The sequence below is a fragment of the Protopterus annectens genome, chromosome 3.part0 (genome assembly GCF_019279795.1).
Source record: "Protopterus annectens isolate FY-2018-M chromosome 3.part0, PAN1.0, whole genome shotgun sequence".
Taxonomy (NCBI): Eukaryota; Metazoa; Chordata; order Ceratodontiformes; family Protopteridae; genus Protopterus; species Protopterus annectens.
The window spans coordinates 1,331,164,432-1,331,192,148 of NC_056731.1; the positions used below are offsets into that span (position 1 = coordinate 1,331,164,432).

General features: G+C 38.2%; 1 protein-coding gene across 1 annotated transcript in view; it reads left to right on the forward strand.

The window, feature by feature from the left end:
• LOC122796734 (desmoglein-2-like) overlaps positions 1–27,717 on the forward strand; it is a 273,226-nt gene that overhangs the window by 126,182 nt on the left and 119,327 nt on the right. The window contains exons 6-8 of the mRNA XM_044065443.1: positions 7,969–8,129; positions 18,355–18,489; positions 23,821–24,006. Of these exons, the coding sequence (XP_043921378.1) occupies positions 7,969–8,129; positions 18,355–18,489; positions 23,821–24,006 (482 nt within the window). The remainder of the gene's footprint in view (positions 1–7,968; positions 8,130–18,354; positions 18,490–23,820; positions 24,007–27,717) is intronic.

Sequence of the window (27,717 nt, forward strand, 5' to 3'; positions counted from 1 at the left end):
TCCTCACCATTCCTCTGTCCTCCCTCTCATTCATACACATATATTTTATTTATTTATTTATTGACATTTGTTGACCGGGTTAGTCCAACTGGGATTTTGTCCCATTTTCAGTGGAGACCCAAGGAGAAACGCTCCAGATAGTACAATAAAAAAAAACACTACAGTAGTATACAAGCACAGCAAAATATTCTGTCTTAGTCCTGCTGACCTTCATTCCTCTTCTCTTTAGAGCATATCTCCATCTCTCCAGGGTCTCCTCCACCTGTTCCCTACTCTCACTACAGATCACAATGTCATCTGCAAACATCATAGTCCATGGAGACTCCTGTCTGATCTCGTCTGTCAACCTGTCTATCACCATTGCAAATAAGAAAGGGCTCAGAGCTGATCCTTGATGTAATCCAACCTCCATCTTAAATGCATCCGTCACTTCCACCGCAGACCTCACCACTGTCACACTACCCTCGTACATATCCTGTACAACTCTTACATACTTCTCTGACAGTCCCAACTTCCTCATACAATACCACAACTCCTCTCTAGGCACCCTGTCATATGCTTTCTGTAAGTCTACAAAAACACGATGCAACTCCTTCTGACCTTCTCTGTACTTCTCCATCAACACTGTCAGAGCAAACATTGCATCTGTAGTGCTCCTTCCGGCATGAAGCCATACTGCTGATCACTAATCATCACGTCCCTTCTTAACCTAGCTTCCACTACTCTTTCCCATAACTTCATGCTGTGACTGATCAATTTAATAACTCTGTAGTTACTACAGCTCTGCATATCACCATTATTCTTAAAAATCGATACCAAAACAGCTCTGCATATCACCATTATTCTTAAAAATCGGTACCAAAACACTTTTTCTCCATTCCTCAGGCATCCTCTCACTTTCCAAAATTTCATTAAAATCTCCACTGCCATTTCACCTAAACACATCCATGCTTCCACAGGTATGTCATCTGGACCAACAGCCTTTCCATTCTTCATCCTCTTCATAGCTATCCTTACTTCCTCCTTGCTAATCCATTGCACTTCATGATTCACTATCCCTACATCATCCAACCTTCTCTCCCTCTCATTCTCTTCATTCATCAACCCCTCAAAGTACACTTTCCATCTGCTCAATACATTCTCCTCGCTTGTGAGCATGTTTCCCTCATTATACTTTATCACCTTTACCTGCTACACATCTTATCTAGCTCGGTCCCCCTGTCTAGCCATTTGGTACAGGTCCTTTTCTCCCTCTTTAGTGTCCAACCTTTCATACAACTCTTCATATGTCTTATCCTTAGCCTTTGCCACCTCTCTCTTTGCCATGCACCTCATCTCCTTATACTCCTATCTACTTTCTTCATCTCTCTGACAATCTCACTTCTTCTTTGCCATCCTCTTTCTCTGTATACTCTTCTGTACTTCCTCATTCCACTACCATGTCTTCTTGTCGTCCTTCCTCTGTCCAGATGTCATACCAAGCACCTTTCTAGTCGTCTCCCTTACTAGCTCTGCTGTAGTTACCCAGCTATTTGGTAACTCTTCACTGCCACCCAGTGCCTGTCTTAACTCTTCCCTGAACTCCATCTCACAAATACCCTTTTTCATTTTCCACCTTTTGATCCTTGGTGCTGCCATCACACTCCTCCTCCTCTTTTTGATCACCAACGTCATCCTACAAACCACCATCCTATGCTGCCTAACTACACTTTCCCCGGCCACCACTTTATAGTCTCCAATCTCCTTCAAATTGGTCCTTCTACATTAGATATAATCCACCATCTAGCAGTCCCAATGAAACACAAAAAGCATCCAAGGTTCTTTTTCCCCTCATATGAATCAGTTTTACTCCAAACATCTGATACCAAAGTTGTTGTAATCTAAATGTATTATTTACACACAATTGTTATGATATGGGTAATTTTAATAACTGTAACCAGCAGCTAGACTTTCTGAGGTGATAATCTGACTGTGTCATTTACAGATGATTATTTTATCTTCCTGCACTAATGGGACAAATAACATAGGGGTACAGAAACAGTAAGCTGGACTTTAATAGCAACAGGTTGTGACGCTGGAGTAAATGATTCATCAAGAGGCACATTAGAACCTTTTAACATGAGTGCAGCCTAGGCAAACCATCCTATAATCCATAACGGTTTCTTTTTAATCAAGGAAAGTAAGTAAAACCACATTTGAAGTTACTTCTGCATATGGCCCAGAGTAGGTGAATATATCAACAAGAGGTTTTAATGCACTACTAAATAAACTGAAAAAAATTCCATTACCTGTTTTTAATGTTTTCAGAAGACTCTGCTGAAAAAAACTTGCAGATAGAAATAGTAGTGACATAAGACCGAAGGAAGGAAAAGATGAGCTACTGTGTGGATGCAGAAATAAGTATTGATGGCTGGAGACTCTTGTCATTAAGACGAGTAAGAGTTTACACAAGGAGATCCAAGATTGCATTGAAGCTGGTCTTACAGTTAAGATTTAATAAAATATGAAACAGGGTGATTATGGCATTCACCACTGGGAGATGCATGTTGTGGTGCATTTAGGTACCAATAGTCTATCGAAACAGACAACTGTAGTGGTAGTGAGAAGTGCATGCAATGCTAGTGAGATGATAGAGAGAGAGAGAGAGACACTGACATCAAGATGGCAGCGATGTTACATGTGTCAGCGCTAGTTTAAGAGGAAAAAAATGATTGGAGGGTATAATAACTAGGTGTGGTAGTAGACAAAAGAGGAGGATTTGGGGAGGTAGGAGGATGTGGAAGTGCAGGTAGAAAGATATGGGAGCAGATTTACTCTTCTCACTGATGGTTTATAAAGGTGAACCTTCATTATTGCACCTTTAATTTGTAATGGAAGGGTTGTTATAGAAGTAGAGGATAAGCAGCTATTCATGCAAAAAACAGAAGTTAAAAACACGCAGAAGAGAAGAGCGTGGCAAACAAGTGACTCGCAGCATGGGAAAACATATTCATAAGCAATGCAGTGAGTCTAGGCTGAAAGGAGTAACTACAACTAGGCACATTGGACATATGGGTGGTATTGGTAGCATCAATAAATTAGGAAGCATTGACAACAACTTTGTAACATGGAGATGCCAGGGTACAGATGGGTGGTATTGGTAGCATCAGTAAATTAGGAAGCATTGACAACAACTTTTTTTATGGATATGTGAAGATGGGGATAGGTGGTATTGGTAGCATCAATATAAATTGGTGCAACAACAACTTTGTAACATGGAGATGCCAGGGTACAGATGGGTGGTATTGGTAGCATCAGTAAATTAGGAAGCATTGACAACAACTTTGTAATATGGAGACGCCAGAGTACAGGCTGTTCAGGAATGACAGGGCCAGGAGATTTGGAAGGGAAGCAGTGAGCTATATAAATGAAGTCATCAAATGCAGGATGAGATAAAGGTGACCACAAGGAGAACAAGAATGGTAGATGAATTGTTATTTAATGTAGATACAGGCTAGAGTGCAACTGGATCAGTAGAGAGTAGTGACCACCAGTCACATAATCAGGCCTCCTTTCTCATTACTTACTATTCTGCTTTACTTTGGAAAGCTACAGATACTTTTCTGGAAGCGTACATCACTGTAGTGCTTCAGGCATTAGCTAGACCCTACCTAGGCATGTAACTCAAATCAGCACAGTCAAGCAGGATATCATTGCAAAGGATCCACACATTATCTGGGGTGTGTTTTAAACTGTGTGTATCATTTTCCATGCATAAAGCTTGTGGGTTTACACTGTAAATTATTTTTACTACTCCTAGTTTCTCACAATCCACATGAAGCCAACAGAATTAGCCTCTTTAAATAAAAATACTTGAAAAGAAAGACTGAAAATTTTGATTTTTTACTGAGCTGTCAGTGCTTTCAGACCTGCTTGTATCACCAACTGGCATGCCATAGCTCTCTGCACAGTATGTGGGTCCCAGTATTCTAAAACATTTTGCAATTTGCATCAGGGTCTGCTTTGAATTCAGTATTTTATGCATTGATTCTCTGTATTTCTCTCCAATTTTCAGCTCTACAGTCCTAACTAACTGCCTCTGATATATGTTCTGACTTATCAAGCCTTTCACATTACCTGTATCAGTAAATCTGTACCCATTTTTTAGTATACATTTTGTGGCCTTAATTAAATGCCGGGCAACACTTTCTGATATACTAATAGCCACACCTTCTGTAATCCCTAATTATCATTTTACAAGCACCTCCATCTTCAATTCCAGTTTTGTTACAGTATAATTTCTCATGATTTTCACTTTCCTATTCATTACTTTTGCAGCACAGCCAGACAATAGATTGTTTGACTAACTTTAATTTAATTTACACACTTCCTTCTCATAATGTAGCTCTTTTATCTATGTTATTCATAGATTTACAATTATTGGTATGGTCAGATCTGATTCAATTAAAAGGCTGCCATTTGTTTCAGCATTTCTTATACCTCAAATGATTCTTTTTGCTATAGGAGAATTGTGTCTCTCACCAAATTCATCTTCTTTACCTCTATTTTTCTGGTCAGTAATATATGTATCAATGATCTCTGTAGGACACCGACCAGAAATGTCTGTGTCTAATGTGTAAACAGTTCTTTCTGGGTTGGCATTAATTGCAAATTATTCTCTAAGTTCTGCCATTTTATCTGTCACTTCATCAAGAAAAGCAAATAATAGTTTAATGCCTTTATCAATGCTCCCACTGCAACGTGTGAATATAGCATATTGATTCTCTTGGAGTTTCTCCACTAAATCACTTGCAGTTAGGAATAAATCAAATTTCTGCATCCACAGCTTGATGTTTTCAGTCAGGTTTACTTCTTGCTTTGAACATATTTTAGGTGAGTCATTATTATCATTGAAAATTTTACTTTTGTAGTTCCAAACACAGAAATGTTTTAAAGTGTATATATTTCTTCACTGTTCTAGATGTACGTATTCACTTTCGGCAGATATTTCACCCACACTGTGACCATAACATTACAGGAAGGCATACTTAATCAACACAGAGACAGCAGGTATTGCCTAACACCTCTGATGTTTTTACTGAAACTGACTTCTCCGGAATTTTCATGATCCATGTAATGGGTATAAAATCCATATCTCACAGCTACCTACCCACCATAGGACTCAGCCAAATTATTATATTCTACCCTATAAATGATTAAGCAAGGCTATTGCCCCACTTTTGCTTACTGTCATCATTTCTTATCCCTACTGGAAGCTCTTACTTTTCCTCACTACCTCTTACTATCATAACTACCCATTAACTGACCACTCCTGATAGTGCCTTCAGCATCTCAGACCAAACTTTGTATCCATCAAGTCCATGAAAATCCCTGAAGGCACTATCAGCAGAGCTGAAGTACAAATGCTGGTTTACATAATCCGTGTCCAGTAATATCCATCTTGGTTATGTGTGTCTGTAACTGATTAAGATTCACTGTTCAATGGTTTTGATTATCTGGATATCTGGGTATCTGGTACTTATTTTCTAAAAGCTGTCCTCGGTGATGCTACATCATCTTGGACTTTATTTTCTTCAATTGTCCTTCTAATTGCAACTGCACTCATATGTGTTGCTGGTTGTCACTCTGGTGACAGCATGGGTCATGTGATGTGCAGTAATGAGCAAAACCCTCCTCCACAGAACTACCACAGATGTTGTGCCCCAGCAAACCTGCATGTTGACCAGAACTAATTGTGAGATTGCATCTCCAGCTGGATCACATCCCACAAACATCTAAGCAGTACTTAACAGCTGTCACATGCTATTGCACTCACACCACAAGTTAGCATCTAATTTTCTTTCTATAACAACCAATAAAATGCACTCTACAAGATTTAGAGTATAGAATTCCAAGGGGCACTGTAATCCTCAGATCCATTGCTATATAAAGTAACACTGACCCGAGGGAGGCACTCTATGTGTTCTGTCAGTTAATTGTTGTGCTTTTACTGTGTCCTGATAAGAAACAGAGCCTGGCGAACTCCTCTAACTCTAATATTTGTTTACATGCCTTACTATGTCAGTACTATATTTTTTTTACTCTGTATTTTATCTGAGAATGGAGCATTTTGGGTAAGTCATCCAAAACGCAAATTAATAATTAAATTATAAAATTACAGTTATTGAGTAAATAAATAGCATCTCCAAAACAATGTGTTACTTTACAATACCTTCTGTGCCATGTGCATGAAGTAGCAACCAATTGTCTTGACTTGTCTCTCTTTTGTTGGCTTGGTGGCCGTGATGCCTATTTCAATTTGCACTGAATGCCTTTTCATATTTTAGCTGGTATCTCAAACTGCATTCATCTATGATTGTTTTTTTTTTTAAATAGAAAAACTGGTCTTTAAAAGTAATAGGAAAATCATCATGACTGCTTGCTGCATAAGTTAATTTCTGGTGGTGGTGCTGCGGTAGCATTGTCGCCTCACAGTAAGACGTTGTCCTGTTCGATTCTCAGCTAGAGCGTCTTCTGTGTGGAGACATGCGTGAATGGACGTACCTTCGTTGAAGGTTGTGCGTCAGGGCCGGCAACTCGGCATATAAAAATCTACTGCCTATCATTAGTGGACCGGAGATCCGCTGTGGCGACCCCTAACCGGGAAAAGCCGAAAGACTCAACTCAACAACTCACATTCCTGAGCTCACTTAGTATCCCAACCCAAGCTTGGAATGTTCTAGCCTTTGTTTGAACCCTGATGCACCATTTCGTAAACAGTTCCAGCATTGCTGCAGGTACTCTGGCAAATAAATTGTAGAAATAATATTAGTGCAGGATCTCAATATTAACTGCTCTGTCTCTTACTGCCTCCATCATTTATTTACTGCCCTAAGTCTTCAGCCCCCTGTCTTCCCATCCCAGAGATACTTTGTATGTCCCATTTGCTTATTTCCTCTATTATTAATAATGTATGAGCACTTATTAAAGGAATATAACACAATACTAGAGCCTCCAGAATGAACAAGCTTCACCTAACATATACTTCTTGATTTAGTTATTCTAGAGAAACTGTATTATTAAAAGCTATAATGCCATGTTTAGTGCTTTGCTGTTTTCTGCTGCACTGGGCATTGTTTATTTTGTGCCATCGTGTGCTGTTTTCACTCACACACTAATGCAATAATTTGCTTCAGTCATTCAGATTATTTTACAAGGCTAGCATGTATTAAGCAAACCTACATGCAAATCAGAAAGTATCAAAGCAAACCTGACATACAGATGAATAAAATAATAAAATGATGCCAATAAAAAGATTTCACTAATCATATCAATGACGATATTACTTTTGATAAAGATATATTAAACAATAGTATTTCTAAAAGAATCAAAGTCATTATGATGTATTCCTATTAATAATTTTTTTTCAGAAACGCATTAGCAAGGAAAACTAATATAGTTTCGAGATGATAGAAACATTGCATGAGACTGACTTGGAATTAACAGAACCTCCTCTGCAGGATAAAATTCCAGTATGTGGCAGCACTAAACAGTTTAGCATCTGGAAGCTTTATTAATCCAGCTCCATGTTGAACATCTCGCCTGAGGCTTTATCATTTTAATTTTGTGCAGCGACATACAGCAACATGTTGGGCAAACCATCTGTACTCTATTACTTTATACCACTGCTAGAATAAACAGTGCACTATATATTACAAAGAGAAAAACAGATGGGGAGAAAAGGAAGAGAAGAAAACTTGAAGCTTTTAAGTTTACAGTAAGACCATGAGTATAACCTGTCCTGTGTTTTATGATAGATATGTAAAACATCATTCTGACAATATTACTGGCAAAAACACCAATCAGGTAGTGAACAAAATCTAAAGCAAACTACAGTCTATTAACATCAGTCATACAGAGCATGTAAAATAAGAAATATGTCAATAGTTTCAGAGCATCTGTTATAACAGAAATATTTACTGTCTTCAGATACATTGGTGATGATGGTATATGCCACCGATGCAGATGAGAAGAACACCATGAACACCAAACTACAGTACAAAATATTATCTCAGCAACCATCTTCAATGTTTATGATAAGAAAAGGCACTGGAGAAGTCTGTACAGCTACAGGAACTCTTGACAGAGAGGTATAAATAATGTTATATACTAATATATCTATCTATATCTATAGCTATCTATATATTTTTGTAACTATTTTCACAATCAAATGAGTAATTCATTAAGTTTATGCCAAAGTGCATGAAAATCATTTCCACAATAGAAAATGTGTTGCATAAAACCAAAAATGTATAATAATGCAGTTCCGCAAAATAGTTGAAATATGCAAGTTATTATTTAATGCTTTCGTCTGAAGTACTTTCTGTTTATAGGAAGTGTGTTTTGAGTTCATCTGTATTTTGATGGTCTGTTTTCAGCATTTAGACAAAAGCACTAAATAATAAACTGGTTGTTTGTAATACTCTGGCTGTGGATGTTGAAAATACATTTAAACTAAATTTGGGATAAATCCTCTGTAGTTATGAGCTAAAATGAAAAAAACAATGTGCAGAGTTTCAGTCTTTAATGCATACTATATTTTTTATATCCATTCATTAAGTAGTACACATGCTGTGAGTAAAAATGCTTGTCGTGTAAGTGTTGTAGTTTAAAACATCTCTTTTTTAACAGTGGAATTTTATTAAACTAAGTCATTTTACATGCAGGTATGTTAAGTGATATGTCTTTAAATACATTATGACCTATGAGAAATGTCTGAATGAGTTTTTTACTTTTCATTTTTTGCACTTGAAGTTTTGGGGAAATGGAGGTGCTATGAGGAGAAATGTGATAGGATTTCAGAATAAAGAAGGACTGCATGTGATAGGAAGAAGAGAGAGAGTGATAAGCAAATCAAACTGTTAGGAAAGGAGGAATTGCTTTTTCACTGAAATGATGGGTAGATTATGTTGCTGGAATGGGTAACAGAAGGTATCAGTAATGGATATAATTCATATTTTGTATGAAATGTTTTGTAATGCATTTAACCCTTATCATTTTAAATGATTAGAAGCTAATATTCATGATTTGCTTCAGATTCTAATTTCTTGTATATACTTAAATGTGCAACACTTTTGATTTGTAGGCATTTCAAATTTATTTTCCATTTAAAGTTAGAGTAAAACATTTGTAAGATATATTAAGGCTTTAGTATTTTAGGCTTATTATTTTACTTTTAACTCCTTTTGAAGTCAGTTGGACCTGTTATTCCATCTCCATTTTTCCCACTTTTGAAGGACCAGTTAAGGTCGCAAAACCTTTAGCTTGCTGTTGTAGAAAGAAAGCTGTGGATACAAATGTGTTGCTTTGGGTCTCATTTTATATCTCACTTCTTAACTTCTGAAGTAACATTTAAGGAAAGAATGTATCTGTGCCTAAAATTTGTTTTTGCTTGCTGCTACTTAAAGACCTATAAATGTGAAAAAAGTATGTGTAGGGCATTTCATTTAGAAAAGAAGTATGTCAAGCATTACTTACTTATCAGCTTCTTTAGAATTTTTTATCTCGCTTAATGTTTCTTAGCATGTTAATAAAATCACTTGGTGTAGAAAGGTTTACTTGGAGGAAAACTGAAAATTAAGATGAGAGGGGTTGCAAGAATGTGACAGAATAAAGCAAGCAGCACTGGAGGGAGGTGGGCTGCTTACAGAGGTTAAGAAGTGAACAAGGGTTTGGCTGTGAAAATGCTGGCATGAGAGAGCATGTGCCCTCATTAGAAAACTATGTGCCTTCAGTGGAGAATGTGGGCACCAGAGGTGGCAGTTTGTTTAGTAGTTGGGAGACAAAGGGCAAACAGAAACTAGAGAAGTGAGGTCAGCAGGAAGACAGGAGACAAGACAATGTGGGGAAGGGGAAGGTAGCATGTACAAGACAGGAGACAAGAAAATGTGGGGAAGGGGAAGGTAGCATGTACAAGACAGGAGAACATATGCAAGGGGAAAGAAAATAGGAAGAAGATCAGCGAGGCAATGAGGTAAAAAATGAGAAAATGAAGACAAAAGCCAAGGTAGAGTTATTAGAACAGACAGCACTGAAAAGGAGTGGTGAAGGGGGAGACTCTCAGAAACAGCACCACATGGAAAGCTGCAAGGAACAGGAAAAAAGAGGCAATCAGCTAAGTGTGAAGGAAAGAGTATAAATGTGTCAGGAAATCATGGCCATTATGGTAACAGATCAATGTAGAGGTCAACCGGAGGCCATGCTTGTGATGGTAGAGTGGAGAGACGACTATGCGGGTCTGTATTATAGAAGCGAATGCAATGAATTGCGAATGCTATATAGACTACCCACAATCCCCGAAAACCCAAAATGTCAAACACACAGAGCAATGACTTTTTTCCCAGGGGAAAAAAAATCACTGGTCCATAAATAAAAAAAAAAAACCCACAAAATAAAGTGGGGGGCTTAGCCCCTCCCCACCTACTTAAATATACCAACTCCAAGATCGCACCACAGTGGAGGAAATGGCAAAGTCCTGAAAACAGCCCAGTGATTTTTTTTTTTCCCTAGGAAAAAAATTGCTGTTTCATGCTTTTGGTATTTTGCCATTTTGTGTAATGTCGTTCGACTAAACAGCATTCGCAATTCATTGTGTTCACTAAAATAATAGGGACCCGACTATGCAGTGTAGAGGGGATCCAAATAATACTAAGAGTTGGGACTAAGAGTGGTAAAAAACAGTGAACAGGCATATTTGTAAGAGTAAACAAACGATGGAAAATGAGTCAGCTATAGCCCAGAGAGGAAGATAACTAAAATAGGCAAAAAAGAATCCAATGTGCTCTACAACTTAAGGATTAAAATTTGCATATAGGAGTGGTAGTAACGTAAGGCAGAACTGAAGAAGACGTGAGCTACTGTGCTGATGGAGATGTAAGTATTGGTGACTGGAGACTGTTGCCAAGAAAAATAACAGTCAAGGTAAGAAAGACAGGAGTGTAAAATTACACTGAAGCTGGTATTACAGTTAAATTTCATAAAATATGGAACAAGATGTTCACCGGAGGGGGGGGGGGGGCTGCATGTTGTGGTGCATTTAAACACCAACTGTGCATCAAAAAAGACAACTGAATTGGTCATGAGTAGTGCTAGTAGTGCTAGGGAGCTGAAAGAAAGAGTTAGAGACAGAGAGGGAGAGACTCTAATGTCATAGTAGCAGTGGAGTTAACAGTTGCAGAGGGAAAAATGATTGGAGGGTATAATAACTGCCTATGGTAGTGGACAATGAAGGAGGGCTTGGGTTGGTAGAAAGATGTTGGGGTTGATCTCTGTGATGGAAAGGCTTTGCTCTTAAGACCTGTGTTCACTGATGTTTCATGAAGGTGAGTCTTCATGATTGCAACTTTAATTGGTGATGGAAGGGGCGGTGTTACAGAATTAAAGAATGAGAAGATATTCATATAAAAATGAAAGATGAAAAGATAAGGAATGAAACAGAGAAACAAGCAAGTAACTTGCATCACAGTAAAATAATATTCATAAGCATTGCAGGGAGTCTGTGTTGGAAGAAGGAGTAGCTGAAAACAGGAACATTAGACAGAATGGTAGTACTGCTGCTATCACTGAATCATGAGCCACCGACAACAGTTTTCGAAGATGGAGATGCCAGAGTACAGGCTGTTCAGGAATGTCAGGGCCAGTAGTGATGGATATAAGGTAGTGATCTAGATAAAGGAAGGCATCAAATGCAGGCTCAGATAAAAGGGGCAAAAGAGACCACAGGGACTGTACCAAGGGAAAGTGACTTGTTGGTTAATGCAGAAAAAGTCTTGAGTGTAAATAGATCTATAGAGGACACTGTTCCAACCACATGGCGGGGAAGAGAATGAGACACCAGTACAGAGAATGGATTGTAGATAGGAGGAAAAGGTTTAGACATTTTGAAGTTTCTGAATCTGTTAAGAACCAAGAGGGCAGATAAGGCATTAGATTTAAATGAGGTCTTGGGCCATGAGGACCTCTACTAGCCAATGCATGACTGTTCCAAATAGGACAAAATTCTAAACATGGTTCTAGCCTATGCAGAGCATGTACAACAGATCAGGAATCTCCAGGTGACAGTACTATTAGCCAGCTGCAATCACATTACTTCATGGTTCTGAGAAGGAAGAGAAGGAAGAATACAAAAACAAAAGGGTCAGTATGTTTTTTTTTTTTTTTTTTTTGTGGGGGGGTGTGTAGGCTATGCTAAGAAGAATAAGAGGGTCATAAAAGTTAGAAGCCTGGAAGCAAGATGAAAGAGTAAACAGCAATAGGAAAATGGCAGAGACACATTATTGCAGAATATGGGCTCACTTTTAAGGAGGACGAAGAAAGAAAAATAAAAAAAAAATAAAAGAAGGTAACATACATGTATAAGATTGCAAGGATAGTTCACAGAGCAACAGGTAAGCATATAAGAGGTAAAAATGGTGATGTGAGGGTAAGTTGGGGGCACAGTATGTGCATGCAAACAGAGGGGCAACAGAGGAAGTGAGAACAGCAAAGGAATGATTCAAAGAAATGAATCATTAGAAAAAGTCCAAAAATGGGACTGAAAACTTTTTTAGACAAATACTAGAAAAGAGTAAAGGAAAGCCATCTCTCTCCAGTCAGGACAAGGATGGGAAGAACATCACAAAAGAGAGAGACAAAACTCAGGGTGCTGAAAAAATCATTTCCTTCAATGTTTATGAAAAAAGGGAATGGAGAGAGCCATACTTCAAGTGAAGTAGGACAGAATGTGAATAACAACAGAGACACACAAAGACAGTAGGTGGAAGATGAAAGGCAAATGTACGTCCTAAGGGAAAATAAAAGTCAGGTACCATGTGGACTTCCTTCTAGGATCCTCCAGAAATTTCTCTTGTACTACTGATCCCATGGCTTAGCTACGTAGCAAATTTCTGACCAGTGTAGAACTCCCTGAGGAATGGGAAGGGAAAGAGCGGAGCAGGAAAACAGCAAGGGACTACATGCCTGTTATTTAGACAACAGCAGCAAAGATATGCTCAGAAACCTGAATGAGAGAGCAGCTGTTTCCTAAAGGCTAACAATGTACAGAATGATATCCAACAAGTTCATGTCTAGAAGGAATTGCCAGCTGGAAGTGATTACGTTTTATGCCTGAACTGCTGGACAATGTGACTTGAATTACTAGTAGATTTGGTCTGCCTGGAGGTCAGTGTGGCTTTTCAATCAGTAGTGTACAAGTTGCTGACAGAAAAAAAAATAGTTGCAGGAGTGAGGGGCCCTTGTGTAAATCATCAGCTAAACTGATTGCATAAGAAGAGGAAATAGATTAGGTTCTGTTACCCATATCTGAGATGGAGCATCAGAAACAAAGTAAAAAGAATCATCCTCATGCAAAATTCTGAGCTGGAGCTTCATAGTCTCAGATTTCAAAAGCAAAGAGGTAATAATTCACTGTACTAATCCTTGGTCAGGTCAGACCTTAAATACTGTAAGCAGTTCTAAAGCATGTCTAAGAATACTTTTAAAAACTTTCTAGAGGAAACCTATCAGCCATGTTTTTAGGATGGACTGGAAATAACATGAACTGAAACAAAAGAAGTTAAAGTTACTCCCATGATTATATGGGTTCTTGTTTGAAGACCAGTCACAATTTACTAAAGGGAAGAATGCTGAGACTGAAATCTTGGAAGGTAGAGTTATGAGTGAGGCACAATAATGAAACACCCTGGAAATGCTAAATGTTGTGCTATTCAGCGTGTGTGTGTGTGTGTGTGTGTGTGTGTGTGTGTGTGTGTGTGTGTGTGTGTATGTGTGTCTGTATGTGTGTCTTTGTGTATATGCGTGTGCGTGTGTTTCTGCATATGTGTGTGTGTGTGTGTGTGTGTGTGTGTGTGTGTGTGTGTGTGTGTGTGTGTGTGTGTGTGTGTTCGTGTATTCTCATGTGTGTGTGTGTGTGTGTGTGTGTGTCTGTGTGTGTGTGTGTGTGTGTTGTTGCATTAGGGTTAGATCTGGGTTAGCGTAATAATTACTATAATTCATGTGTTTGTCTTGCTTAGTGTTAAAGTTAGTGACAGGGTTCTGTTTTGTGTTATAGTTAGGTTGGTTGTTATGGCTAGGCTTAGGGCTGGTGTTTGATTTAGGGTTAACACATATGAGTAAGGTGATACGTTGTGAACAGGGGCATGTGTGTCTGTTCCCCAGACTGATTACAAAATCCAGGCACTGCCATATCCTTAGGTGGAAATATCTGCACAAATAATTCTACACCATAAGGAACTTATAATATATTTACCTGGAGCAATGGTATTTGTTGGAGGTGTCATGCTGGAAAGACGTGTACCTATGTCACATTCTTTGGGCATGCATGGAACTATGATATATTTGCCTGGAATTAAAGAACCCAATAAATGTGCGATAGGCTGTGAGACTGGTTATAATCTTCACACTATTTCTTCTCAGTTGGATCAGTGAAATGAGACAGGAAAATTATGTTGCTAGTAAACAACAAGAAGTGGAACTTGACATCTTTCCCTCTCTTGAGGACTTTATGTACTTGATAAGAGAAACCAGTGAAAATGAGGAAGCAAACACCAAGCTTTAGAGCATGTGTTGCTGTGGCTCTGGTATGCATGTATGTGTGTTCCCGAAAGGGTCCTAGAGCTGGAAGAATCCTCATGCTTCCTGGAAAGTTAATGCCAGCAACATATTACATCACTATCGAGGACCATTGATTTAGACAGCCTTTGGAGATACATAAGGTTTTCACAGTGACTATGCCTTTTTCATGAAAATTTCTTAAACAAAGAAAAAATGTAAATGATTTGCAGCACTCACTACCTTCTATGAGACATTGGAATGGACCAGTAGACTTTATATTATCTTACCGACTTATACTTAATTTGGCTTTTCATCAATATTGTTAATCTATTTCATTCCTTTTCTTAGTGTTAACAACTGTGTTTGCTTTCTTGTTTGATGTGACAGATTTTACTTAATTATTGACTGTCAGTATTATGCAATCATTTTTGTTATAGAGGGAGATTTACCTTAAAACTTTTTTTGCTGGGAGTTAATCTAATAAATATTTTTGGAGGTTAACAAGAGAAATAAAATAAGGCCCAAAGTAGTGCCTCAAAGAGACATTGCCTGAAAAAAATATTACCATAGTGTAACTTTCAGGCTCATTTAAGTTATAATGAAAGAGCCCTGTTTCAAGCAAAAAAAAAAGCTTACTACCTTAAACAGTGATGTATCAGTATATGCAGCTCATTATACCAGGACCTTTTAGTCATTTCTTTTGTATGTTTCAGCTCTTTGGTTGTGGTGAACATTTATCCTTGCCCTCCTTCAGACCATATAACTGAGAATGTAAATAAATTCCATGAACTTTACCTTAATGTCTCCTTACTCACGATTTATATGCGTCTTCCAAAGCATGTCTGTTACTAGCATGGTATCCTACTCTTCCCATTCCTCAGCAGGTTTACCTCCCCACTCCAAAAATTCATTGTCAAACTACAAAGTATAACCTTAACATTTGATAATCTCCCTTTTGGGGAGGCCTTTGTGTTTGTTGTAGATGGTATTGCCTATGTGGTATGCATTCCAGGTAACAGATCTACTAAAGAATGTTGTATACCAAAATGTTGAAAAGCTTTCGTCACAGTTTCACTGAGTGAGGGAGATATGTCTGCAGAGCTGTTCAGTTATAAGCCTAATGCAGTACTTCCACCTCTCTTTAAAGTTCTAGAATGATATATTCATCAACAAATCACCATAGGTGTTAATCACCACTTTCTGTCTTCTACACAACATAGTTTTTACTCTGGACACAGGACAGAGACATCACTGAAAGCATTTTCCAAATTTATCTGAGGCAAACTCTGTGCTTGTAAAACTGCAGGCTTTGCATCCATTGGCCTTTCCAAGTATTTCAGTTCTGTTTTTCATGGTATCTTAATTGCTCAATCTTGGCATTGATCACAATGTTATCCATTGATTCAGCAGTTCTCTGTCTAACTGTATGTAGCTTGTTTGATGGGTCAAATCACTATCTAAAGCTAAGGCTATTAACACTGGTATAACCCAGGAATGCATACTAAGACCACTACTCCAAAATGTTTATGACTAGTATGTCATCTGCCTCAGATCCTACACATTTCATCCAATATGCTGACAGCTTTACCTTTGTGTTGTTTGCAAACCATTAAAGAAAGTCAATACCCAGTTCCAAATAACATTTTCCATATCTGGAAATGGCTCTAAGACACTATTTTCCTGCTTAATGCTAAACAAGCTGTAGTGTTCTTTAATTCTACATCTATCTTGGACCATATAAATGGCAGGTAAATTCATTTTCTTCATCTGAAACTGTTATTGAGTTAGTGGATAACACCCAGTTGTTACGTGTTTCTGCAGATCATAACTTTAAATTTGACTTATACATTATCAGTGCTGTTAAAAAGTAAAACGTAAACAATGTCTGCTGTATAGAACCAAGTATAATGAAAAATGTAAAAACAAACCTCTGTGGTAGAATATGCATTTAAATCCATTATATTAAAAAAGAAAGAAATCACTAAATGTTTACAAAACCATTCATTTTACTTACAAGGGCATACTTAAGCAAACTAATAAAAAGTTTAAGGGAGCCATTAGGAAGCTGAAAGCTGAATATGAGCTTAAAATGCCCACTAAAACAAAAGGAACTATAGATTTTTCTTTAACTGTGTCAGGAAATTAAAAACTGGCATCCAGCATTGTTTGGAGCTAGTCCACAATAATGCTTCCCACTCTGGCCTAAAGGAAATAGCTAATATCTTAGATGACAAATATATTGCAAATTTTGCTCCACCCACAGTCAGATTCCAGAGTCATGGCCACCCCCTTTAACCACTATGAAACAAATCCTGTCAAGTCTCTCAATAGCTAATAATACCTTATCCATGGGCCCAGATAATATACCAGGTTGCTTAATTATCAGTGCCAAATATGGCGTAGCTGAATCCCTATTTAATCTCTTTAATGTAAGCATCTCAACTGGTTACATTCCTGAAGTCTGAAAATCAGCCACTGTAATACCATTGTAAAAGAGTAATCCAACAGCAGACCCTTGTGACTGTAGACCTGTTTAGTCTCACTAACCACATACATAAAGCTGTAGAATATATTATATCAGGCCTCATTAATCAGATATTAGAAATCTGTTAACACTGGATCTACATCAAGATTTGACAATGGAAGTCCTGCTTCTTTAACCGCATTAATTTCTTTGAAAAAGTCACTGAAGCAATAAACAGTGGTTATGCAGTACATGTAGTGTGTCTGAAAGTCTCTTTTGCTTAAGATTTCTTTCTGTATTTAATCTATTTGTAAACATTTGCCTTCTGTATTATACCTGATTCCTCAGTGTATTTGATGATTGTTTTGTTGTATGTATCTACATTGTTTTGGTCATCTTGGTCCCAGTCATTGCAAAGGGTCCTCAGACCAATCCACTAACTCAGTAAACAAATGTCAAGCAAATACATGCATTTTATTTAAGGAGATTTTTTTCCCTGAGGCTGTGTCTCAATAAAAGTTAAATGAGTGTGGAACAGAAATATAGTCAGGGGATGATTTATCTACCCCAGTAACCAAAATGTTAATAAAATAAAACTGTAAATATATATTTTTTTGAAAATGCATGTGGGATAGCTTGAGGTTTTCATTGGTGTAGAATTCATTTAATATTCTGGAGCTAAACTTATATGTGATGAAGTCTTGTTTGAGCAGATGTGAAGCCATAAATGTAACAGTTCTGAGATAATTTTAGGAAATAAAATATTGTGTGAGAATGGCATTTGGGCTGTTCTGTTAATTCCTTCAGTTTGTATAATGATCAATATCACTTGATATGTGTTTTTTTTTATTTTGTTAAGAAATATAAGGTTATATGTGCTAAAGATGGAGAGGATGGGATGTGATACCTGCTTTCTTTTGAAAGACTATTGAGAAATTTATGTTTGGTATGTTACTTTTCTATATAATGTGATTTCAGTTGCCTGTGTTTTTCTAAACTATGATCATATGTTGCCCAGTTCAGTAAACTCTCCATTAACTATTTATGAGTCACCCATATGGGATTTGTCAGTCTATCATTACAAATTCAGAATACATATTTCACAAAGACAAATGTTTGTATGCTGAATTCAGACCTTAACATTATTTTTCTGCATGCAACAGTTACACAGCAAATGTCCTGTATATTTAAACCTATAATAAATGACAGAATTAACATGTAAAGTCAGTACAGCGGTGTATATGTTGAATGGGACACAGGTTGCACACTGCTAATTGTATTGCTTTTTGCTTCACATTAAGACACAGGATTCCTATTCCGTAGTGGTGGAAGCTAGAGATCTGGATGGAGATATCCACGGACTAGCAGGGCAAGGCACTTTTCATATCAAGGTTTTGGATGTCAATGATAATATTCCTCGTCTTGAAAAAGAATCGGTAAGACTGTCTTTTTCACAAAAGTATGCAAGCAGCAATTCTAATAAAAAGCTTTGAAATAAAAAAAAGGTGTCACAAAGGCAGAACCAATTCTGTTGTTATGCGCTCATAAGACTAGTAAGCAAACAAGCCTGAGCATGATATCAAATTGCACTTTCCATATTTATGATGCCTTTGTTGGTTAATTTCCTGTTAATTTTTATTAATATCTAAATGCAAAATGCATTGAACTATAATGTCATAGCAAAATTTCTTGTAACTATTGCAAAAATATGTCATGTGAGTCATAATTCATATGACTGCCATGCATATGGTGAAGGCTGTTAATGGCCAAGTTTAAGCAATTTTCAAATCCCTACTTTTCCTTCACCATATGTAGTATACAAAAGAAGTCCAATCTCAGATTCAAACATTGCAGGCTAAACGTATTGCCATTGACAGGTAAGTTACATTCACTAATCAGTTAATGCAGCTGTAGACAATACATATACACATGTTCATCATAATATTATTGCTGCAGTAGTCTAAAGTTATATGGAGCATCCTGCCAAGGTTGAGACCCAGCCAGCAGGGTTTCCAAAGCTTTAGGGCTCCTTCAATGCACCCTAGCCACCAGTAAGTACAAGGCTGTGAATAAAACCCATATGCAATGAAACACTTCAGAACTTTCTTGCCTCAGAAGAGAAAGAGGCCAAAGTACTGCACGTTAGGAACATACCAATCACAAATTCCAGAACCTGACAAAAATAGCAATAATAGGGGGATGCAGGGAGGGAATAACTACTGCTTTAAACATCTAATCTTATGGTAATTTTACATACATTACTGTACTGTGTTGATCAAAAGATCACTGCTGCAGCAGCCTTAAGGTATGTAGAGAGTATCAGAGCTTACTGAATAAGGGGGGAGGAGGAAGCTGGGTCAGAGTCCAAGATTCCTTGAAGAATAATCCTAGCAAAGACTGTTCCAGATGTAGTGGAGGAATCCAGTTTATAGTGCTTAGTAAATATGTGCACCTTTCACCAGGTTGCTGACCCTACAGTACATGTACAATCCACTGTTTTCCAAAAAGCCACAAAAGTAACCAGGGCTCTAGTAGAATGGGTCCTTTCTTTGCTTGGAAGTGACTTGTTATGTTGAGAATAACAGCACTGGACAGCCATTTAGAAACTGTTTTAACAATGGTTGTCCCTTCTTATTATTTTCATAAGAGCTGGTCGATCAGAAGTCCTGAAGGATTTTGTTCTGTCACTACAGTAGCTGAACTGTCTGTGGACCTCCAGTGTGTGAAGAATTTATTTCCACTTTTTGGGCTCTGGAAAGAAAATGGAGAATAATACCATGGCTTAGTGTCAACTCTGAAACAACCTTAAACATAAAAGAAGGGATTTGATTTCAAAGTTACCCCAGCATTATGCAAAATAAGATGGAAATAATTCACCATATGAGACTGTAACTTTGATGCTGTTCTTGTAAAAGTCAGATTAGTAACTAACACTGTTGTTCAAAATAAGAACCTTAAGTCAGCCTCAAGGCAGAGTTCAAAGAGAGACATTTTAATTTTTTTCTAACACAAAATTGAGATCCCAGAAAGTGCCATCTGACTACTAGGTGGAAAGATATGTAAGACCCCTTTCAAAACTGTTTCACCAGAGTTAAAGTAGAAATTTGTGGATCCCAGGGCAAACAAGCAGACATGCCTAATAGGCAAGCCTTAATAAAAGAATAAGGAAAGCCAAAGGATAGTGACTCACAAAAATACTGAAGAATCACAGGAGTCTGAGGCTTAAAAGGATTCATAGGTTCATAGGTAGGTATTAGGCTATTGGCCCTAGGGCCTATATAAGCCTAGCCAAAAAGGTACACTGACTTTCGCCACCCAAGAAAATTATTTTCTTGTGCCCCTGTCAAGCAGAGCCACAGAAGTGATCCCCGGGGTGAATTTCCTATCTCCTATCCAATCATCAAGATTTTTCTTGAAGAGTGCCAATGAGGAGCTTTGTTTGATATAGATAGGTAGTTTGTTCAAGAGTATGGGAAGTCTCTGGGACAGGGATCTATCCCTCCAGCATGTTCTGTTTATTGTGGTGACAAGGTTTAGGTCCCTAGAGCGTGTAGCTTGGAGGGATTGGGATTTCTTTAAGTGGAGCATGTCCAACAGCTCTGGGTTTGACATAGCTTTGTATGTTAGACAGAGATTACTTCTGAGTAGGTGATATACGATGGAGTAAAGCTGGAGTTTTTTGAGACGGTCTGCATAGGGCATCTGTTTGAAGCTGATAATCCTCTTTCTGAGGTATTTCTGCGGCCTTTCTAGTTGTTGTAGATGTCTTGTGAAGTACATACCAAAAGGGGTGTTGTACTCTATAATGGGTTTAATGAGTGACGAGTAGAGGGGAACAATGACCTCTTTTTTCCTGGATGGGAAACTTTTGTGATGAGGTGTGTCACGTAGAAGGATTTCTTGACTACTGTGGCGATGTGATTAACAAAGTAGAGACTACTGTCCACCTGTGTCCCAAGGGCTCTTATCATACTTTTAGTGTTAAGTAGACTAACGCCTATGTTGTAGTTCATGGGTACAGAGTTTTTACCAAAAGGGATGTCAATACACTTTTTGACATTGAGCTTGAGGCCATGGCTTTGACACCAGGCATCTGTCTCAGTGAGGCCCTTTTGTAGGATGTCCACATCATTAGGATTTTCGGTTATGGCTCCTAGTTTGCAGTCATCTGCAAACTTCATTAGCCAGAGACCTTCTGTGTTAGCCTGTACTTCAGAGAAGTAGATACCAAACAGGAGAGGACCCAGGAATGAACCCTGTGGTACTCCAATTGTCACTGGTCTGAAGTCGGATTTGGAGTCTGCTGCTTTCACAGTAGGGTTCTGTCAGTGAGCCAGTTGGCAACCCATCTTGTGACATAGGGATTTATACCTAGTTTAGTGAGTTTATCTATAATTCCAGAGTCGGGGATGGTATCGAAAGCCTTGGCGAGATCCAGATAGGCTGTGTGAACCACCTTACCCTCATCTATGGCTTTGGTGACCGCTTCAAAGAAGTCTATCAGGTTTAGGAGACATGATCTGCTTTTTACAAACCCAAACTGGGTGGGGTCCAGAGTTTGGAGATTACCAGTGTCATTGTTTATAAGTTCCATGATGATTCTAGCTCATAGAATGGCACCAGCTAGAAAAATCATCTCCACATTCCCATATATGACTTTCTAGTAGCAGGTTTCTTTGCATCCTTTAATACCTGCTGTATATACTCAGAAGAAAGGTACATATAAGGTATTTTCAATTAAAGAGGTTGAACATTGAGGTATATCAAATTCACCCTATGCAGTGTGAACAAGTCCACTCTTGTGATAATTGCCCTTGTCCAATTTCAAAAGAAGGAAACAAAACCTTGCAGTAGTTAAAACAAATTATTTAAGGGAGGGAAATCATTACAGGGGAGCATTATGAAGAAGTGAGAGATAATAGGCATACATATGAAACAGCAACACCAGTAGAAAATATGATGTTATTCTACCTAACTCTAGACAGCAGGAAAGGTTTGTAAGAACCCATTATTTGTGCCCAGCACTCCAGTGACCCCCAGACATTAGATCCTCAATAATCAGAGAATCCCCTACTCAATATCATTCTACATATCCCAGTGTAACTCCTTATCAGGTTGGTCTCTACTCTATGCAAGAAATTAAGTTTTTGTTACAGATTACTAAGCAGGCAGCATAACAGCTGAAAGCCTTCCCACTAGCAGTGGTTAAGTAACAGTCACTGTGTTTGTGATGGGGATATGTTTTTCTCCTCGTAGACCCTAATTAGAGTATGGCATCCACTAAAAAACTCTTGCTACCCAAGTGTAACTCTTGCATTGTAGAGCAGTATATGATCCTCCCCCCATTCATATTGGTTTACATCCCCTGGAAGTGAAGAGCTGCATCACAGTTGTTAACTTACACCTCCTCAGCTTACCGTCTAGTGAGACAGGAGTGTTTGCATGCCTGAGTTGTCTTTATCATAAATTTACACATTGTCACTGAACTAGCAGGGCAGCTGGTGGTCAACTGCTGAAGTGCAGTATACACTTCTGATGTTTGTAACTCTCTTTCCAAAATGAAGTTTAGTGTATTTTGTGAGCCTTGCTTTCCTTTTCGTCTGACTTTCCAGAGTTACTATCAATAGTCAGCAGAAAGCTGTCATAGAAAATTTAGGGTTTGTGTTACATACATCTTGTCCTTTTTATTGCATTCTTATCAGCTGTGGAAGGCTAAACTCTTTAACACATTTGTTATTGAGTCCTCAATGCACAGAGCATAGGGTGGAAGAAAACATCTTTTGGCTTAAGGTAGGCCTGTACCTGGATAGCACAGATAATGAGTAGCTGAATCTTGTAAATTAGCTGTGGGGCAGTGACCTCTTCTATTGACTGACTGAGGATTAACTTACCAGTTAACTAAACTAACTACCAGACAGGGACCATGACAAACCAGTCATTTTGAATTTGACTCTGATTTTCCTCAGTTATGTTATTATAAAGTAATCTTTGCTCAACATGTTTATATAAGGCATCTTCTTTGATCTCATGACCCAAGTTTCGCCTCTCTCTCTTTTCCTCCCTCACTCACTCCTCCTTCTTTTTTGCTGTTGTTGATTTATAGTTATTTTGTAGTATTTCTATATAAACCATTTGATGAATGTTTTAGATTCACTAGATAAATTATAATAATTCAAACATGTTAATGTATTACAAAGATGACAGATGGACTGTGCGTGTGTGTGTGTGTGTGTGTGTGTGTGTGTGTGTGTGTGTGTGTGTGTGTGTGTGTGTGTGTGTGCGTGTGTGTGCGTGTGTGTGTGTGTGTGTGTGTGTGTGTGTGTGTGTGTGTGTGTGTGTGTAGTTGTGGTTAAATGTTGCTAATAATCAATAAAACATTTTAAAAAAGAAAAGTCTAAACAATGCACTACTGAAGGATTTGTAGATTGTCTGCTGGCATACAATCATAAAATCGACAGGACTTCAGACAATAGAAAGCAACGAACCTTTGCAGACGCACTTTTAAATGTTGCCAGTTAAATGCTAATAAAGTAAGTACTGTGATCTCTACAAGGCTGCTAGACAAGGAATATGCATATCTATATCTTATACACCAAAATAGAAAAGTTTTGAAAGAACAGGAGGTCAACTGTTGAAAAATAAAAAAGTGTTTAGTAATACGTCTAGAAGGGGGTTCCTATGAAATAAAAAGGTTTGCTAAACTACAGCAAAGAAAATTATGTTTTTTATATGCTGTTTCATGGATCTATTTTTGTGCCCTATTTTAGTATGAAGCAAATGTGGATGAAAATATTGCAAATGTAGAAGTGTTACGGCTCAAAGCATTTGATGCTGATGAAGAATTTTCTGACAACTGGCTTGCAAACTATGAAATCGTCTCAGGCAATGAGAACGGATACTTTATAGTCGAAACTGATAGCAAGACTAATGAAGGGGTCATAAAAGTTGCTAAGGTAAGCTGTTCTGTAATATTAAACTTGTTGGACTATTTCAGCATGAATGTGCATTGGTAAATAAATAATGTCTGCAAAAACAGAAATTATCATGATGGTTTCACTGAGATTTGATGACTGTGCTATTTGACTTATTTACAATAAAGTGAACATCGTACTATAATTTTTGCTGTTTGGAAATCCAGAAAAAAATCTGTAGGTTTATGTCATCAATGGAACTCTAGTCAAAAGTTTTATTTTTTTTATATTATTTATTTTCCATTCTTGATTATCAAGGAAATATATATATTTGACAGAACTCTGCTCAGAGTTAGTGCAGAATGGCACAAAATACACTGAACCGACCGATATAGCCAACATCCTGGAAGACAGGTTCAGTGCAAACTTCACCGCCCCCAAAAGAGCCCATAACTATACCAGAAGAATGTAGTGCCCCTGAAATCACAGGCACTCAGGTTAAAACAGCCCTCTCCAAAGCCAAAAACACAGCATCAATGGGACTGGATGGTGTCCCAGGCTGCGTCCTACATGAGCTCAAAGATGACCTAACCCCTCACCTAAACACACTGTTTAAACTCAGCCTCTCCACAGGCTACGTGCCCGCAGAGTGGTGCACAGCAGTGGTTATTCCACTCCACAAAGGTGGAGCCACAATGGACCCCAGGAACTATCACCCTATAAGCCTGACTAGCTTGGTCTGCAAAGCTATAGAGCACATCATCATGGATCTCATTAACAGAGACATAGGAAACCTCCAAACACTGGACCCTACCCAGTTCGGCTTTGTTAAGGGCAGATCATGCCTCCTAAATCTGGTGGACTTCTTTGAGACAGTTATCAAGGTTATAGATGAGGGAAAGGTGGTCCACACAGTCTACCTACACCTCGCAAAGGCCTTCAACATCATTCTCCACTCAGGTATTATAGACAAGCTGACCAGCCTGAACATAAACCCCTACATCATGATATGGGTTGCCAAATGGCTCACAGATAGAACCCACATGGTAAGAGTTGTGGGAGCTAGGTCTGACTCTAAACCAGTTACAAGTGGCATTCCCCAGGGCTCAGTCCTAGGACCCATCCTGTTTGGCATATACTTCTCAGAGGTACAGGCAAGCACAGGAGGACTATGGCTAACCAAGTTCACAGACGACCGAAAACTAGGGGCTATAATTGACTCTCTGAGTGACACAAACATCCTCCAAAAGGGTCTCACTGAGACAGATACCTGGTATCATGTCCATGTCATGTGCATGGCCTCAAGCTAAATGCCAAAAAGTGCATAGTCATCCCCTTTGGAAAAAACAAAGTACCCACAAACTACCACATAGGTGGTAGCCCCCTAAATACGGAAGACGTAATAAGGGATCTGGGGACCCAAGTAGATAGTAACCTCTCCTTTGATAATCACATTGCCAAAGTGGTTAGAAAATCCTTCTATGTGGCCCACCTAATCACAAAAGGGTTTGCATCCAGATCGAAAGATGTCATTGGGCCCCTCTACGCATCACTCATCAGACCTGTCATAGAGTACAATGCCCCATTTGGGATGTACCTTACAAGACACCTGCAACAACTGGAAAGACCACAGAAGTACCTCACCAAGAGGATCACTGGCCTCAAGCAGATGCCCTATGCAGCTCGACTGAAGAAACTCCAGCTGTACTCGGTTGCATACCGCCTACTCAGAGGTGATCACCACCTGATGTACAAGGCCATGTCCAATCCAGAATTGATGGACATGCTCCACCTAAAGAAAACCATACCTCCTCAAGCCACACGCTCCAGGGATCTAAACCTCACCACAACAATAAATAGGACGTGCTGGAGGGATAGATTCCTGTCCCAGAGACTTCCCATGCTCTGGAACAAGATTCTAATCTACATTAGGCAGAGCTCCTTGCTAACCCTCTTCAAGGGAAACCTTGACGAGTGGATGGGAAACAGAAAGTCTACCCCAGGAATCTCTTCAATGGCTCTGCTGGACAGAGGTACAGGGAACTAATCTAAAGGAGGCAGCGAAAGCCAACACATTCTGGCTAGGCTTATAAATGCCTTCGGGCAGATAGCCTAGTACCTACCTATGAACCTATGAACATTTTAATTTCTAGTTTATGGATTACTTCTGGTTAGCTAGTCTGTCAAACAGGCATAGACAATAGTATTTTATTTTCATAACTGTTTTTATTAAGCTTTCATTGCTGTTATCAGCACAATAACAATGATTATACAGTGCAAAGCTGTAATCTAAAGCAGGGGAATAAAAGAAGGAAGAATGTCAAGGGGTGAAGAAGGAGGAGGAGAAACATGAAGTGGGAAAGAATACCAAAAATGGGAGGCTTTATGGGAGAAGTGAAGCTGATGGACTAAGGCATGGGTACAACAGCTATAACCCAGACATTAGGATCAATGTAAGTACATCAGATGTGGTATTTCCTGGAGTCAGGGGTTTTAGGAAATATTAATACTGACATTAGCTTTAGAACTTCAGGGAAGTAAGAGAATGATTTATGGGTGGTTGTCTGTCATAAATAACCAAATGCAGAAACCAATAAATATATATCACAAATAATGTCAAAATGGCTAAAAGGCACAGATATAGGATGTCACCCTACCAGCTATAAAGAAGAGAATAACAAATCTCTTGAATAAAGACAGAAAACAAGTGGAATCATTAATATCTATAACATTTTACAAGAAGCCAAGTACAAAAATAATGAACAAAATGCCAGCCATGTAACCCTTAGTAACGCAGAGACAGAATGATGAAAAGAGAGCTATGACAGATAAAACATAATACTGGCCATAATAGGCAGTGATACCATCGAGGTTCACCTGCCAGTTTAAATATGTATTTTTTGTGTTGGACCAAATTAGGCCTGACATAAGAGGGGGCCTGTGGGAAGAAATCTTAGAAAGTAAGGAACTTTGGTGGCAGGTGAATCTCGATGCAAGTACAAAACCTGGAATGAATGAATTTATAACCATTTCCCCACTGCTTAAATTGAGAGCCAACAAAATTTAATTAAATTTAATATAATTAACAATATGGACACTAGAGGGGGCATATACATTAGAAATATAGGTAAAAGGGCACTAGCTACTTAACATTATAACTCTTGTCATGTTAGATTACTTGATTTTTCACCTATTGTCTTTTTAGTATTTATGTGTTTTATAATTTTATAATAAGTTTAAGTATGAAATTCATGGACAGATTTTTAAATATTTATGTATTTATATATTTATATTTATATATATTTTTATATACATATTTATTCAAATGGCACCATAACATTAAATAAATGAATTAAAAGGGTAGCAGTAACTCAATGCACTAAGGCACTTTAGGAGATAGGCATTAATATTCATGAGATGTGCAGTGTGATTAGTTAATTTGATTTTTAAAGTAGGGATTTTATTGGATCTAGTATTAATGTGTTAGCTTGGGTAAACTATTTAAACTGATGAAAATTATTGTATTTTGTCTGATGAAGTCCTTAGTTTAGGACGAAAACGCGTGTGGTGTAAAATGTGAATAAAAGCGTTTATCTGTTGTGTACTTCGTGCAGCATCTGGTTTTGTAATAAACTGTTTCGGACTTTTAGTCCGTGGTCCTTGGCATTCTTCTTCTTTTTTGGATTTTTTATTTTATTTATCTTATTTTATGTTACCATTCCACATGCTCTGTTTATTTTGTGTCACTGTATA